The 16,598-nt window shown below is 46.7% G+C and overlaps 1 protein-coding gene across 2 annotated transcripts in view; it reads right to left on the bottom strand.

The window, feature by feature from the left end:
- Window positions 1–16,598, bottom strand: part of CRMP1 (collapsin response mediator protein 1) — a 69,213-nt gene that overhangs the window by 23,522 nt on the left and 29,093 nt on the right. For both annotated transcript variants that reach the window (XM_032399746.1, XM_032399751.1), the window contains exon 4: window positions 11,977–12,141. In XM_032399746.1, the coding sequence (XP_032255637.1) occupies window positions 11,977–12,141 (165 nt within the window). The remainder of the gene's footprint in view (window positions 1–11,976; window positions 12,142–16,598) is intronic.

Here is a 16,598-nt window from a genome sequence, read left to right as displayed (position 1 = left end):
AGGATCACAGTACAGAGTGGTAACTGCTAGGACAGAAGGGTGCCCCTGGGCCTCGCAGTGGGGGCACTGAACCCAGCCTGGGTGTGTGTGGGGGGCGGGGGGGATCAAAGGAGGCTTCCAGGGAAGCCACACAGCTATATATGAAGGAGAAGAAGGGGAGGAGGAGGGAGAGGAGGGGGAGGGGGACTATTTGGACTGAGAGGCGGGTGTGCATGTATGGACGGTAAGGTGGATGAAAAGACATAGAATGTGAAGGTACTAGAAGTGTCCTATGGCTCGATCCAAGGGAACATGTGCTTTTTTTTTTTAATCCCCTACTTTATTTATTATGGTAAAATACATATAACAAAATTCACCATCACGGCCATTTTCAAGTGCACAATTCAGTGGCATTTAGTGCATTCAAAATGTTGTGCAACCATTACCACGATCTACCAGAGCATGTGTTTTTTAAAGCAAGGTGTGACATGCTCAGACTTTTTTGACTCAGAAAGACTATTCTGGAAGTAGTGGGGAGGATGGGTCCGCAGAGCGGCAGAGGGAAACGGCAGGTGGGAAGAGGATGCTGAAGGTCAACGGGACAGGTGTGCCGAGGCTCTGAGCCAGGGCAGGAGCTGCAGGGGTGGGGGATTCAAGAAGGCTGAAATGACGGGACTTCATGTGCTGTGTGGACAGGCCACCAGGGAGCAGGGGATGTAGGAGACTCTTCCCTAACATGCCTTCCATGTGCATGAGGACAGGGACCATGTCTTCTACACTATTTCAATTTGCACACCCGTAATATGTGCTGTGCAATGAGTGTTTGTTCACGGAATCCAGAAATGTCTGGGTAAGAATATGCATTTAGGGCAAAAGTATTAAATGGGATTGAGAATTCCTTTATACTAAAATAATGGCAAAGACAAACCAAAAATCTTTTCTTATGCAGAGAGCCAAGGCAACAAAAATTCCCTGTCCACATTATCAGAAAAAAATTTAAAGAATAAAATAAGATACCAAAATTAACATTAACAGTATCAGTTTCTAATTAATCAGGTAGACTTAAATAAAAATAATAGGCAATTCATTGATATTGTATTCCTTATAATCTTTTTTAAATCTAAAAACAAAAACTCAGTATATACAGAGACACAGATCAATTACCAGTGAATAAAAAGATAAAACTATAAGGAGAGGCTAAAAAAATGCTTCATTATTTATTTAAGGTGAGGGGAAATGAATATTAACCTATTAAGCTTCCATGATAAGGATTTTTTTTCATGATAAGAAATGAAAAAAAAAGAAAATGAAAATTCACCAGAAATTAGAAGTAAATGACACAAACAAAAGCAGAAATAATGAATTAGCAAACGTGGTAAATTTAATAAATACATCCTAAAACTGCATCTTGGGGTGAGTGAACAGGGTCAAGTCATCTCACATTGAAAGCTATCTCAAAAAATCATGACAGATTTGAATTGTTATTAATAGAAACCTTCTGTAAGTTAATTCTTAAAACCTCAAAACAAAAAGCAAATAACCAACACGGTAAATATATCTGCAACAAATTTAACAGGGGTTTTTAAAAAGACCCTCTTATTTAGAAAACACCAGTGGCTACTTTTGGGAGGAGGAGGATGTCATGACTGCAATGGGGCCCATGGATAGTCCATTGGGGGGCATCCGGCAAAGTCTTACTTCTTGCCCAAGTGGGCTAGCCTCATAATAACTCATAAAGCCACATTTTTTATCTGTGTGGTTTTTCTGTTTCTGCTTTATGTTAAAAATATTAAAAGCGAAGAAGCCTAAAACCCCAAAGGTAAACAGTACTTTCAGACAAGGAAAAAAAAAAAAAGTGGCTAGCTAATAAAGATAAAGAGATTTGGTCTTATTTGTAATCAAAGTAATTTGAAATAAAACCTCAGTATTGTACCACAGTTGAAAATATGTTGCCCAGTGCTAGTGAATGTGCGTCAAAATGAGTCCCTCCTACATACCAATTTGCATCTGCTTAAAAAACCAATTAAGCAATGCGTATCAAGAGTAGTAAATGTTCCCGTATATTTAGCCTGATAACTCCTAGCAATAGAGCCTCGGAAACACGGTGAGTCCTGGAATTCCCCAAACCTCCCAAATTCACATATACCATCATCCTAGCTTTCCTCCAAGGAGGTGGCACGGGATACCAATTCTCAAAGATTGTGCTGAGCACCTACCAGAAGTCAACCCTTTCATGATACCCTCCAGTTCTCAGAAACCCCTCTCACTCGATCCACCCCATAACCTTGGAAGCAGCCATGTCCATACCATGTGACCCCAGACCACAGATGTTAGTGCAGGGCTGGGCATCCGGCAGATGCTGAGCTGAGCCGGGAGGAGGGACAGAGCCCACTTAACACCCCAAAACACCTGGCTGGTGTCTTAAACAGAGATGTACAACCCAGACAGAGGGCGGGCTGCTGCCTTCCAGCATGGTGGCTACAGGAGTAGAGAATGCAGGTCAAGGGTGAGGGGAGAACAGAGCTGGCTCAAAGGGAAAAGCACAGATGAGCACGGGGCAAGACTCCTTGGTGTGGGATCCTTGGATACACATCATTATCACCAAGGCCAATCTGCTTCATTAAACTTAAGCCAAGCTCTGGGGGGATTCTGTTGTTTGCAGTCAAACCCGGGGATGCTGATATCTAGATTGGTGAAGAAAAACGGATTCCTCCACAGTAAACAGGTTTCTTTACTGCATGGCTTCTCACAGATTTTAACATGATCATGTGTGTTAAGAATATTCAAGAACAGAATAAACAGCATTTCCCAAACTTATTGGACCCCAGAAGTCCTTTTTCATGGAATATTTATTTTCTCACTCATCAAATATTTACTGAGAGCTTCCTATGCGTGAGCACCATTCTAGAAGTTGGAAATACCGCTGTGAACAAGGAAGGAAGGATGCTTGTCTACATTCTACTGGGAATAAGCCATAAGTGAGTAAGTAAGTAAGGTAATTTCATGCAGAGATGAGAGCTAGGAAGAAATTAAACAGGCGGGTAAATTTTTTTAAAGTTTCACAAAAGTTTTGCAGTGACTCTGTCTCTCCCAAGAGGCAGAGTCTATGTCCCCACTCCTTGAACTCGGGCTCGTCTGGAGACTTGCACTGACCCAGGGCATGAGGCGGAAATGCCGCCATACTGGCCCCAAGCCACGCCTCGGGGCTTCACGCTCACCTTGGAGCCCCGCGTGAAGAGGCTCGGGAGACCCTCTGGAGGACAGGACATGGAGATGTATGTTTGGTTTATCCATTCACCCATCAAGGGACAATGGAGTTGCTTCCAGCTTTGGCCTGTTGTGCCTAAGGCTGCTACGAACATGGGTGTACAAATATCTCCAAATCCTTGCCTTCAAGTCTTCTGGATAAATACCCAGAAGTAGAGTTGCTGGATCATAGGGTCCTTCTATTTTGAATTTTTTAAGGACCCTCCAGTGTGCATTCCTACCAATGGTGCCCCAGGGCTCCCATCCCCCGACATGCTTATCAACACTCGGTATTTTCAGTTTTTTTGGTAACAGCCCTTCTAATGGGTGTGAGGTGGTATCTCATTGTGGTTTTAACAGTGGCTGTTTTCAGCCACTGGGTTTTGGAGTGGTTTGTTATAAAACAAAGGCTAATGGATACAGAAATCTTTGCCTAGAGGTCAGGCGTCGCAGTGGCCAAAATCTAACACGTGTCACTGGCCTTGGGACTGGGTAGTGGGTGGACGTCAGAACAGTCCTGAGGAAACTGGAGGCCAAAGGCTGGAAAAAACAGCCAACACACTGTTAGTGGAGGGTGGGAAAGGGGCCACTCTTATTAGGCAGCAGCAACACAAGAGGAAAAAATTGCCACTTGTGATAATGTACTCAGAGAATTTGCAAATCTGCCTAAAGTGACTTCCATGAAGAACGTAATTAAGTGCCTAAGCTGAGTATGATGAAGCACCAGAAGACAGACATCAAATAGGACCGGAGAGACAAGGATCAGTTCAGTTTGCAAGCGGAATTGAGTAGACACGCAGGACTGCTTCTCATCTCTACTCTTGCCAACCCACAAACAGTTCTCAAAGGAAAAAATGACCTCAGGGTAAAAATTAAATCAAGGGTGTGCCCAGAACTCTTTGTTAAGACCTCCTAAAAACCCAAGGTGGTGCCCAGTAAACTTCCTTGGCCAGACAAAAGGGCTTCCAAGAATCTTAAAGGGGTCACCACAGGGCACACACCAACAGTCACCTAAAGAAGCTTGTCTCAAAAAAACTGTTGTTTGGTGGAGTGAACTATAATGTGATCCACTGGAAACCCACAATGTTTTTAAGAAAACTGTACCCTCTTTGACTAAGAGAGACTGAACCTATTCAAAATGAAAGGGGGCCTCTGGCCACCAACTTTCTATGGGTAAGAAAAAGGCTGAGACAGGTGCTTTGCTGCAAACATGGGCCATCTTCATGGGAAGTGAACTCTATTTTCAATGGTCAAGCCAAGAGTCCCCAGGGTAGAGCCGGAGCTATGCAAGCACTAGTTCAGCACAGGGGACAGGAAGCTTTTCTGTAAAGGGCCAGAGAGTAAATCTTTTAGACTTTGTGGGCCACATGTAGTTTCTGTCACATATTCTTTGTTTTCTGGTCATTGTTGTTGTTTTTGTTTGGTTTGTTTTGTTTTGAAAAACCCTTAAGAATGTAAAAACATTCTTGGTTGATGAGCTGCACAGAAACAGGCCACGGGCCATATTTGGCCCACAGATTGGTGTTTGCCAACCCCTGAACTTGGGCACTATTCCCAAGGAGAAAGATTGGCCCTGACAAAGGAATATTCTCTACCCCCAGAGGTCTGCCCGGCAATATGTGTCCAGCTGGATTCCAGAATTTCTAGGGGGTTATGACCATGTGTCACTTGCTTTCTCTCTTTTCAAATGGGAGTGTTTGTTGTGCTTAACCTGTCCATGCCCCACAAATCGTATGTGGGGTGCATGGGGTGGGGAGGCACATGACTTATCTCTTAAGTTCACAAGTCTTTGGATCAAGAGAAGCCACACCAAGGAACCTCATTCACATCCTACGGAAATGTTCAACATGAGATCCTAGACTCTGAACCTGATGGCATAACCGAATGGAAATTTTGGAGCAGCTGGGTGGAAGTGAGAGTATTTTGAATGAAAGAGGACTATAGTAATTGTGGCCAGATGAGACACTATTGAGATTAAAATAGCCACAAATTCTTCCAGGTTCCTCCCATCAGAGGTGGAGTCTTTTCCCCCATCCCTTGAATCTGGGATACTCTTGTGACTTGACTTGACCAACAAGACGCAATTGAAATGACGATGTGTGAGTTCTAAGTTAATCCTCAAGAGCCCTTTCTGCTTCCATGTTCACCTGCTGGAGCACTACCACCAAGCAAAGAGGTCCCAGAGGGCCCGTTAGAGGATGAACGATCATGTGTGGAGCATCTCCCCAGCCATTCCAGGTGAGGCCCAAATGTCTGAGTGAGCCCAGGCGAGGTCAGGAGAGAAACTGCTCAACTGAGCCCAGCTGCAGTTGTCCACCTACAGAGTCATAAGATAATTGTTTATCCTTTTAAGTCCTGGGTTTGGAGTGGTTTGTTACACGGCAAAAGCTACCTGATACACAGGACAATGTGATAAAGAGACAATAGAAGTTCCTGCAGAAAGGTCCAGAAGGTTCATAGCAATGGTGGAATGACACTATGATTCTTGCATTGCTGTTCTTAGAACATAACCAAGTGACACAGGCTAAACACTTGACCCAAGTGACACAGCCCAGCACTGAGCCAATGTGAGTTCCTCTCCTCTTTACTAGGCTTGTTTTTTTTTTTTCTCTCTTCTTTTCAACGATTTCTAAATTAAAATTTCTATTTGAGACTGAAATGCTGTTGGCATCCAACAAAACCAATTAGTACTATTAATAGTGGCTGGGGTCTGAGGCTCAGAAAACACAGGGAGGACTCCCCTGTCGGGGTTTATAAAAAATCCCATCCCACAGCCATTCTCCCCTGCCAAGTCCACACAGCATGCTGGCACCACCGTTTTCTAGAATAACTTCCTCTTGTATTTTGAGATTTCTAAAATAAGCCATAAATGGCTTGATCTAAAGATGGATTCGAGCATTGAGCAATGGCTTTCATGTCCCATAGCCTGAGCTTGTCCCTGGGAGAGGCACTGCAGACCTGTGCTTTTGGCAGCCTGCATGCAGCGTAAAGAGCACCTGGCAAGGAGGTCAGGGGCTGGGCAGCAGCTTTGAGGAGTTGCAACCTGTGCCCCGGATAAGGGCTCCCAGAAAAGAGAGCGTCCAAGGGGGCTAAATCCAGCCTGAGCCCCAGCTGCCAAGCCTGTGCCCTAGGAGAAGGGCACGTTCTTCCCATGGATCACCCCAAGAGGGTGCCTTTTTGCAATTCTCACAAAGACACCAGACATGCTTGCAGCAGCCCTGTGACAGAAAGCCGAGTCCAAGAGCTAGCTGGTGTGTGACACTGGGGAAGGGACTGCACCTCTCTGAGCTTCGTCTCCATTTCTGAAACAGGCAGACTGAACTCTACGAGCTCTACATTGATTTCCCGTCTGGAAAAATGTCCTGCCCTTGATTGTACAGTCTGATGATGATGACCGTCAAGTTTCCTGGGCAAGCCCTCTGACTCAGAGGTGGGTGTGCTAAAAATGCTTTAGGAAAGGAGAGCAGGCATGTCCCTCCCTCCTTCTCTCCCTCCCCGCTCTCTTCCTTCCCTAACTTAGTCATTCATGCATTAAGTATTTACTGAGAATTTACTCTATGCCAGACGTGTGCTAAACACTTAGGGTACAGAAGACAGTAAGAGCATCTTCTAGGAACTCAGCCCCCTCCCCAATATTTGCTGTACCTCTCCTATATGCAAGCATCTGGGGAAATGCCCTTGAAAGCCACATGAGCAAGTTGGCACCCTGCCTGGAGACAATGTGGAGTCACTCCAGGTGTTCATGCTAATTGCTTCTTTAAATCCCACATCTACGGCTGGAGCAAGAATGCTCTGGTGGGGTAAGACTGGGGGCAGAGACCAGTGATGAGGCCAAGCAGGAATCTGGACAAGACACAGAGGGCCCTACATCAGGGAAGGGACTTGGGTGGAGACCCAGAGTCAGAGCTGAGCTACTGCAGATGCAAAGCCATGGATCCAGTGATGGATGGGGGCGGGAGAGAGAGGGAATGGCTGGACAGGGATGCCCCGCACGGAGATGGGGACCCAGAGTGACAGATAGCAGAGTTCACAGGAAAAGGTAATGGGCTTGGGAGAACCTGGTAAGTCTGAGCCCCCTGGGGGCATCCTGGGAGCCATATCCTACATGAGTTGGGGCCAGGGTCACAGGCAGATGGATGGTGAGGACACTACGGAAGCTGAAGGGCCTCTCAGGAAGGTGAGCCTAGACTGGAGCCCCGAGGTCACCACCATTCATGGAGCACCTTGGGAGGGAGAAAGACCAGGTGGGGGGCTGGGTGGGGCTTGTAAATGATCCCACCTGTGTTTTGATGGGGCTACGGGTGCACAGAGGGGAAGGGGCTTCAGCCAAGGCTCATGACAGTGCTGTTTGCCTTGGGGATAAGAAAGAATCCAGGCACTTAGGAGCCCTGATAACAATATCCTTTATAACCCATCCACCCAACCTCAGACATGGGACTGGCCAACAGGAAGGAAAAGGCAAGAACAACTGTTCTGGGACAGGGGCCAGCCTCTACTGAGGATCCTTGAATTTCTTATTTTGCTTCCCCTCCAGACCCTTTGGTCCTAGCGACCCCTACAGCTTGTCGGCTCTAACCCTCTGGGCCCCAGAGGAGGGCACTCTGCTGGCCCACCCATCCTAGAGCAGAGGGTTCAGGTCCTGGGGTCTCCTTCAGGGGATGTGAGATGGAGCCTGTGACCCAACCTCGGGCCTGGGAGTCACAGGAGGTTGATGTTCCTTTGGGTCTTTCCTAAAGCCCTGACACAGGGGTGCACGCGGGGCAGGCCCTGAGCCTGTGATCCCGACCCTGCTTTGCATCAGAACACCTGAGCTTTGCAAACACATCCGTCTGCAAATTGGGGTTCAGCTCTGGCAGCGTACTAAGAGCTCCTTGGCCCAGGAGGAGAACCCGCGATCTACTCCGAGTGCCTCCTGCTCCCAAAGGGACAACTGTGGGGCAGGCCACTGTGTGCCAGGGACAGAGGAGAAAACCCCACCTCTTCCTGAGCAGTCTCAGTCCAGAGGGCAGATGAGGGCAGGAGAGCCCCGAGGCCCACAGCCCTGCTGGAGAAGCCCCCTCTGGGGCTGTGGGAGCTCCGAGGGGACACCAGCCTGGAGGGCGGAGCAAGCAGGGAAGGCTTCTAGGAGGTGTGGTTGCTTGAGCCCACCCACGAAGATGAACCTCCACCGTCGGACACTGGTTTAGGACCTCCCTGCATGTCTCAGGTGCACCACGCTGTCAGCCCTGTGTGAATCACCCTCCGTGCACAGAGCAGCCTAGCTCAAGGTCATGCCCCATCCCAGAGGGGCCGCACCCAATGCCTGCCTGGCGGGGAGCTATGAAGTCCCCACCCCCTTGGCTTCCCCGGGATCCAAAGGCAAGGTGTCCAGGTCTCAGAGCTCCCTGCGGCCAATCTTGTTCCCTGGCTTTGCTCACAGGGGTTGATACTGTGATCAAGCTGTGGGAGGGCAAAATAACGACCCCCCCCAAACATGTCCTCGCCCTAATCCTCAGAACCTATGCATACGTTCCCCCCCCAACAACAAAGGGAATCTGCAGATAGGATTAAATTAAGGAGCCTGATGGGGCGCCTGGGTGGCTCAGTCGGTTAAGCGTCTGCCTTCGGCTCAGGTCATGGTCCCAGGGTCCTGGGATCAAGCCCTGCATCGGGCTCCCTGCTCCGCGGGAAGCCTGCTTCTCCCTCTCCCACTCCCCCTGCTTGTGTTCCCTCTCTCGCTGTCTCTCTTTCTGTCAAATAAATAAATAAAATCTTAAAAAAAAATTTAAAAAAATAAAATAAGGAGTCTGAGATAAAAGATCATCCTGTATTACCGGAGAGGGCCTAGTGTGATCACCAGGGTCCTTTTTAAGGAAAGAAGCAGGGGAGAAGTCAGAGTCAATGTGGGGGGCGGCGGTGGCTGGAAGGATCAGGGCCACAGGCCAAGGCACATGGGCAGCCTGTTGGGGCCGGAAAAGGCAAGGAAGGGCTCTCCCCGGGGACCCCAGCACCTTGACCTCAGCCCTAAGGCCCACTTCAGACTTCCCATCTCCAGAACTGCCATTGGGATTGTTTTCAACCACAAGTTGGGGCGGCTTGTTATAGGAGCAATAGCAAACTAATCCACACTCATTTCCTGCACACCAGTCTCTACCTCGGAGTTTGCTCCCTGTGAGCCCTGACAACACAATTTTTAAAAATTTTCCAACAGGAAAGGAGATCAACCCAGTACCTCCATAAAACTGAACACTCTGGAGGTCTTATGAGAAATGACAGAATGAGGATAAAAGTAATAACTAAAAATACAGAATCCTTACCAGGGGCCAGTGGTGTTCTAAGCACTTTATATATACCTTCTCATTTGATCTTCAAAACAACCTTTTTGTGACCTCTATTTTCCAGATGGGGAAACTGAGGCATAGAGAGGTTGATGGATTGGCGCAGGGTCACACAGTTGCTAAGTGGAGGGGCCTGGTGGTCCATGACATTTTATTGAGTGAAAAAAAGCATGGTGCAAGATGATGCACATTACAGTTCTGCTCATGTAAGAATTATGTGTGTGTGAGTGTGGACACACTTACACAGATAGGAAAGACGCCTGGAAAGACAAACACCCAATTATCACTTTTTACTTCAGACACTTCCATATTGTTTCTCAATAAACACGCACTAATTCTGAAACTTAAATCAATAAAAAACCTTATATAATACTAGCCAGACACTTAAAACCATGAATGCACCTAAAAACTTCCCCAAGTCATTTCCTTGCAAGTGTCTGGTCAAGGGAAGAGAATTCTCTGTCCTCTTCTAAGACAATGCAACAAATATGACCCCACAAAGTGCCCCTCCCCGACAGAGCTGTTGCACTCTCTTGTGACAGTTTTGTGATCCTGGTGTTCTACCTGACCCTTCTCCACATCCCCATACACAGGCTGCTAAAGATGACATGATGAAGCCCATGGGGTAAGTGGGAAATTGCTCAGGATTTAACATTAGGTGAGAAAAGCGAGATACATAATTGTAAATTACAGATTATGATTGGATTGTGACTGGATTATGATTCTGTACAAAACAGGAGTGTGATTCACAGCAACTACAATGGAGGGACAGTGCCTTCTTCATATGGAGAACTCAGGCATACAAACTCATGAGTGGGCAAAAAATATAACCGGACATTCACATAAAGGTAAGCAAAATGTTTACCATAATTAAAGATAAAAGAACTGCAGTGGATAGTGGTAGACTGAATTTGACTCATCAGATTTGCAAGGATTTTGTAGAAGAAATACCACCCAATGGCGCAAGCATGCAAGGAGCCAGAGACATGGGGATCGTGGGCATGCAAGTATGTGCATCTTTCAGGAAAGCAATTTGGCTGTAAGTGTCATGAGCTTGAAAAATGTTAAAACCTTGACCTTGTAATTCCATCTCTGGAAATCTAAGGGGACAATTAGAAATGCAAACAAATGTTTATATACAAAGATGTTCACCATAACACTACTTACAGTAGAGCAAACAGAAAACCTAAATGCCCAATAAAAAGAAAATAAGCAAGTTAACCATTACATTGTACATTACAAGCCATGAAAAAGTTATTAATGAAAAGTAATGATTACTCATTAAACGTTAAGTGAAAATAGAAGAATTCCAAATAACTGCTATCATATAACTATATAAGGAGAAAATCATCTAAGCTGACAGAGAATGGAAAGCAATAATCCTTAACATTAATGTAAGTGGTGATTGGGGGTTTGCATTTGCTGTGAGCCCAGCTATGAGCTACACACTGCCGCATAAACAATGGAAAAATGAGATCCTCTTTGAGGAGTCCATCCTCTTCTCCTTCAAGCCCTTTTTCCTTCTCTTGATTTTCTGACTTTCTGGTAATGTGGCGAGTATACTTTTATAATGAGAAAACACAGCATACATATCTTAAAAATTGAAAACACCCTCGAGCTCTCTTTGAAGCATTTCCTTCATTTGAGGCTGCCTCTTCCGAGAGCATCCAGAACTGCCCCTCTCCAGACTGACCACTCCTGTCCTGGTTCATTGTGTTCTCTTGGTCTTTGCATCGTGTATCTTCAGTTCAATTCACTTCAACACAATGCACACTGTAGTGTCTACACTGTGCAGGGACACCTGATGTGAGTCCAAACAGAAGGGAGCTGGGATGGGATACAGAGATGGACAGACACAATCTCCCCCCACCCCACCATAGGGCTCAGGGTTTAACACAAGAGCCAGACAGAGAACCAGTATCCCATAATCCAAGAACAATGGAGAAGGTGCTCCCAGAGTAACCTGATATGGATATTCAAGGAACGAGCAATTCTGATTGGGGAAACTGGAGAAAGTGCGAGTTGAGTTTGGGTAGCCGAGTAGAAGAAAGGGCATTCCTAGCAGGGGGTAGAGCCTGAGCACAGGCCCAGCGGTGAAGCAGGTTTCAGGGGATGGCATCCAGGATAACAAGGACCCCAGATGTGTTTAGGTAGAGAAAGAGAAATGAGCCTAGATCAGCGAGGGCCTTGCATGCCAGGCTAAGGAAATCAGGCTTTCTTCTGTGAACAGGGGGATACCTCCAAAGGGCTTGAAGGAGAAGAGGACAGACTCCTCAAAGAGGATCTCGTTTTTCCATTGTTTATGCGGCAGTGTGTAGCTCATAGCTGGGCTCACAGCAAATGCAGATAAAGGGATTTTTAACTCCACATACTGAGGCCCACCAAAGAACCAGGGATTCCAGAACTATACCCCCATTCTGAGGCTTTAACTGACCTTTGTCCTGCACCAGCACCTCCAACTCCTCCCGAACACCATCGTACCAGCTTGTGATGTCCACATGGAGGGAATAGTCGCAGCAGGATTTGGTGTCAGCTGCTTCATGCCATTTCTCGAAGGATGTCAGCAGGCTAGACCCAGGTTCAGGGACGACATGGTCAACTGTGAAAGAAAAATATGCATCACATTCCAAAATGCATAGGACCCAAGCTATTCCAATGGTAGCCTCCAATAGCCTCTTCACCCCATCATCATCACCATACACATCTTCACTATCATCAGCATCATCACCACCTTAATCACCACCCTCACTATCACCCCATCATCAACACCATCACCATCAACAGCATCCCCAACATCATCATCACCATCATCATCATCATCACCATCACCATCATCACCACCTTAATCACCACCCTCACTATCACCCCATCATCAACACCATCACCATCATCAACAGCATCCTCAACATCATCATCACCATCATCATCATCATCATCACCATCACCATCATCACCACCACCACCATCATCATAAGCATCACTATTATCACCATCACCATCATCATTACTATCATTATCATCATAATCATCACCATCATCATCACCATCACACCATCATCACTATTATCACCATTGCCATCATGATCATCACCACGTTAATCACCACTATCACTATCACCCCATCATCAACACCATCATCACCACCACCATCATCATCACCATCATCATCACCACCACTATCACCATCATCATCACCACCACCATCACCATCATCATCACCATCACCATCATCACCACCATCACCACCACTACCATCACCATCATCATCATCACCATCACTATTATCACCATCATCACCATCACCACCCTCTTCATCATCACTCCCACCACCATCATCATTGTCAATATTGCCATCACTGTCACCATCATTACCATAACCATCAGCAATGACATAATCACCACCCTTGTCATTGTCATCAGCAGCAGCAGCATCACAACTATTTACTGAATGCCTACTACGCCTCAGACGCTGCCACAAGGCTTTCCATCAATTATCTCATTAAATCCTCACAACCAACCTATGAAGTGAATATTAGTATCTCCATTGGCAGAAGAAGAAACTGAGGCTCAAAAAGGGTAAGGAACTTGTCTTACAACTTACTTACACAACTAGGTAAGTGGTAGGAAGAAGGTCCAGAGTCCCATCAGCTGCAGTCTGAACCCTTTCCCACTACTCCATGCTGCCAGAGCTGGAAAGGTGCACAAGACCTTATAGACTAAAAGCATGTTAACTTCATCACTCCTTTCTAAAATAAAATCTTAAATGTAAAGCAAATGAAAGGGGAGACACCTAATTTTAAACCTCACTTGACTTTGCATATCCCTCTAGCTACTGCCCTGTTTCCCTAACAACCACCCTTCACAGCCAGACATCTATAAAAAGTAGTCCTTATTTTCCTCCAGCTCACTCCTCCACCCGTCTAAAGCATCAGCCTCTGCTAACTCAATCTCCACGTCTCTAGATTTAATGGAAATGTCCAGTCCTGACTCCACTGGACCTCCTGGGACACAGTGAATCACTCCCTCCTCTTGGCTCCCATGACGACATGGCTTTCTGGCTTTTATTCTACTTCTGTGGCCATTTTTCCTCAGTCTCCTTGTAGACTCTTCTGTCTCTACTTGGCCATTAAATGGTCAAATTCCTTATGCCTTGGTCCTGCAATATTCTTTAATACAGCTGCTCATTAAAATGTACCACTCCCTCTTAGCTGCAGAACTCTGACTTCAGCTGTTTCCCTGACCTCTCCACCAGGAAGACTCAAAAAAGCTCTTCAAGATTAAAATGTCCCAAACCTCATGCAACATCTCCCCGCCCCTTTGCAAATCTGATCCCTACCACCTCCTCAACTGTGAGGATACCACCTTAGTTCCACAGCTAGGATCGAAGGGGTCATTCTTGACACTTCCTTTCTCACAGATACCTCATGGGTGACCCATCACCAAGTACTTATATTTCCATCCTACATATCCCCAGAGCTGTCCACCTCTGTCCACCTCCATGGCCACACTCCTCGCTAGCTACCCTCTTCTGTAGCTGAGCTACTACAATCACTTGCCCCTGGTACAGCCACATCTGATCTAGGCTAATCTATTCTGGTCTCTTTAAAACCCAAAGCAGATCTCATCATTCCTTGCTTAAAATCCTTCAATGCCTGGTCATTGCCCATTTGAAAAAGTCCAAAATTCTTACCTCAGCCATCAAGGACCATCAGTACCATCCTTACCTTCCAGTCTTATCTCACACAATCCCATCCCTAAGTCTCTGCACTCATGCCTCATGGGCCTTCATCAGTCTCTTAAACGCAAGCTGTGTTCCATCACAGACGCTTCGCACATGCTCTTCCCTCTTCCTGGAGCTCTGTTCCCCTCCACCCTCTTCACCCAGTAAATTCATACTCATCCTTCAGATCCCTGCATGAATGCTGTGTCTTTAGGGAAGCACTTGGCCCGTCAGTTCAAAGCTCTGTGCACACATTTCTGTTGTAGCCCTAGTCACAGAGTATAGACGTGTGTGTAGTCGTACATGATCCGTAACTCCTCACAAGACTGCAACCACTGGAGCACCAGCACCATGTCCGCTTTGGTCCCTCCGTCCCCCAACACCTAGCACAGTGCCTGGCACAGAGCAACCCTCAATTAAGTATCTGTTGGATGACAACATGGGATGGAGACTCAGAACCTCCCCGCCCCTCATGATGGTCCTCCTGGTGCTTCCACAGGTTCTTGGGGTCCCATGAAACACACTATGAAAACCACCCTTTTCCAGATGGGGTGGATGAGGCCCCTCCCCTAAGAGTCTCAAAGATGATGATGGGGAAAGAGCAAAAGGGGACCCTGGAGATCCTGAATCCTCATCCGGGGTTCTGTCTTCTACTCCACACAGGTCACCTGAGCCTGCAACTTCCATCTCCATCTCTCAGCGCTGTGCCAGCTCCTATCTCCAAGTACTTGCCACGTGCCATGCACTACACCCAGGCACCTCGTGTATGTTTTCCAGCAATGCTATGGTGGGGGAAGGCTCAGATTATAAAGCCCACCCTACAGATGAGGAAGCTGAGGCACAGAGAGGCTAAATACTGCCCACAAGCATACAGCTGCTGAGTGGCAGTGATCAGGATCAAACCCGGACAGCTGGGGTCCAAGTCCAAATCCATCCAGATCCAACATCTGGGCTCCTCCCACTTTCCCAACCAGCAGATAAAAGGCTGCCTTGTGGAGAAGGGACCAGCACCGTGCTTCCCTCATGATCTGGGCCATCCCCTCCTGGCTCAGGGGGATGAGGTGGCTCTGACGCATGAGCTCCACACACAGTGGCCAGCTCTACCCAGTGTACTTCCAAAGGGGTTCCTAGGAGACAGATGGGCAGCTTAGGGATGAGCTGCCTGGACGCAGAGCCTAACAGTTGAAAGAACACTGAAAAATCAACTGTTGCTTATTTAATTAAAATCATTTATTAAAATGGAATCCAAGAGAGGCACCTGGGTGGCTCAGTCGGTTAAGTGTTTGACTTTAGCTCAGATCATGATCTCAGGGTCCTGGGATCGAGCCCTGTGTTGGGCTCCCTGCTCAGTGGGGAGCCCGCTTCTCCCTCTCCTTCCGCCCTTCCCCCCTGCTCCTGCTCTCTCTGTCAAATAAATAAATAAAATCTTTAAAACAATTAAAAATAAAATAAAATGGAATCCAAGAAAGAAAAGCTACTTCAAAAACTACAAGAGACTGCAAAATGCGGTAGAAGAAGAATCCAGCATCTCAGGAAGCCTCTGTGGTAGAGGGCACTGTTTGTGCACATTGCCTCCTCCCCTCCCCACCTTCACCATGGTTCAGGGCGGGCAGAGTGCAATCCCAGGGACTTTGGGCTCAGCCACGCGACTTGCTTTGGCCAACAGAACTTCAGCGTGTAAGGGAAGACATGAGGTGGTAAGAGGGGTGGCAAGTTTCTACCAGACCCTTCTTGCACTTCTGCCATCTGCCAGGAGAAGGGCATGGTTGAGCTGGTCATTGGTTCCAGGGTGGGAGCTCCACAGTGCCCGTCCGAACCCAACCCACATCCTGAAGCAGACTCACTCCATCCTGCTCCTAGTCCCTCAGATCCTTGATCAAGAAAAACAAGTGATGCTTGAAGTTTAGGGACTGTTCGTTATGCAGCGTTATCCCAGCATTACGGCATCAACACTGACTAATACAACCACTTCCCCACTGTGTCACCTTCAGCAACTTGTTTCAGCCTCTACTTCCCCATCTTTCACCATAACACCTATATCCCTGGTTCCAAAACTTTAGCCATGTGCACACCAGGTTCAGGAATATTTTGCTTTATCTCCCTACAATCCATATTATTCTTTCCTTAATACCTTCCTTTAAATCAGCTCACAGTTTCTAAAAATTTAAATGTTAATTTCAATCTCACCTTATGCAATAATACCCATGATGTGCTAATTATTTATCTTCAAATGCATCAAAATAATTTAAACTTTCAAATGTCTGTATTGCCTATAAAATCCTCTTTGTACCGCCAGTGGTACAGCCTTGTGGTAGGTTGTGGTGAGGACACACTAA

The sequence above is a fragment of the Phoca vitulina genome, unplaced genomic scaffold (assembly GCF_004348235.1).
Source record: "Phoca vitulina isolate PV1807 unplaced genomic scaffold, GSC_HSeal_1.0 scaffold3, whole genome shotgun sequence".
NCBI lineage: Eukaryota > Metazoa > Chordata > Mammalia > Carnivora > Phocidae > Phoca > Phoca vitulina.
The sequence above is the reverse complement of the archived record's forward strand: the minus strand, read 5'-3'. Positions and strand labels throughout refer to the sequence as shown.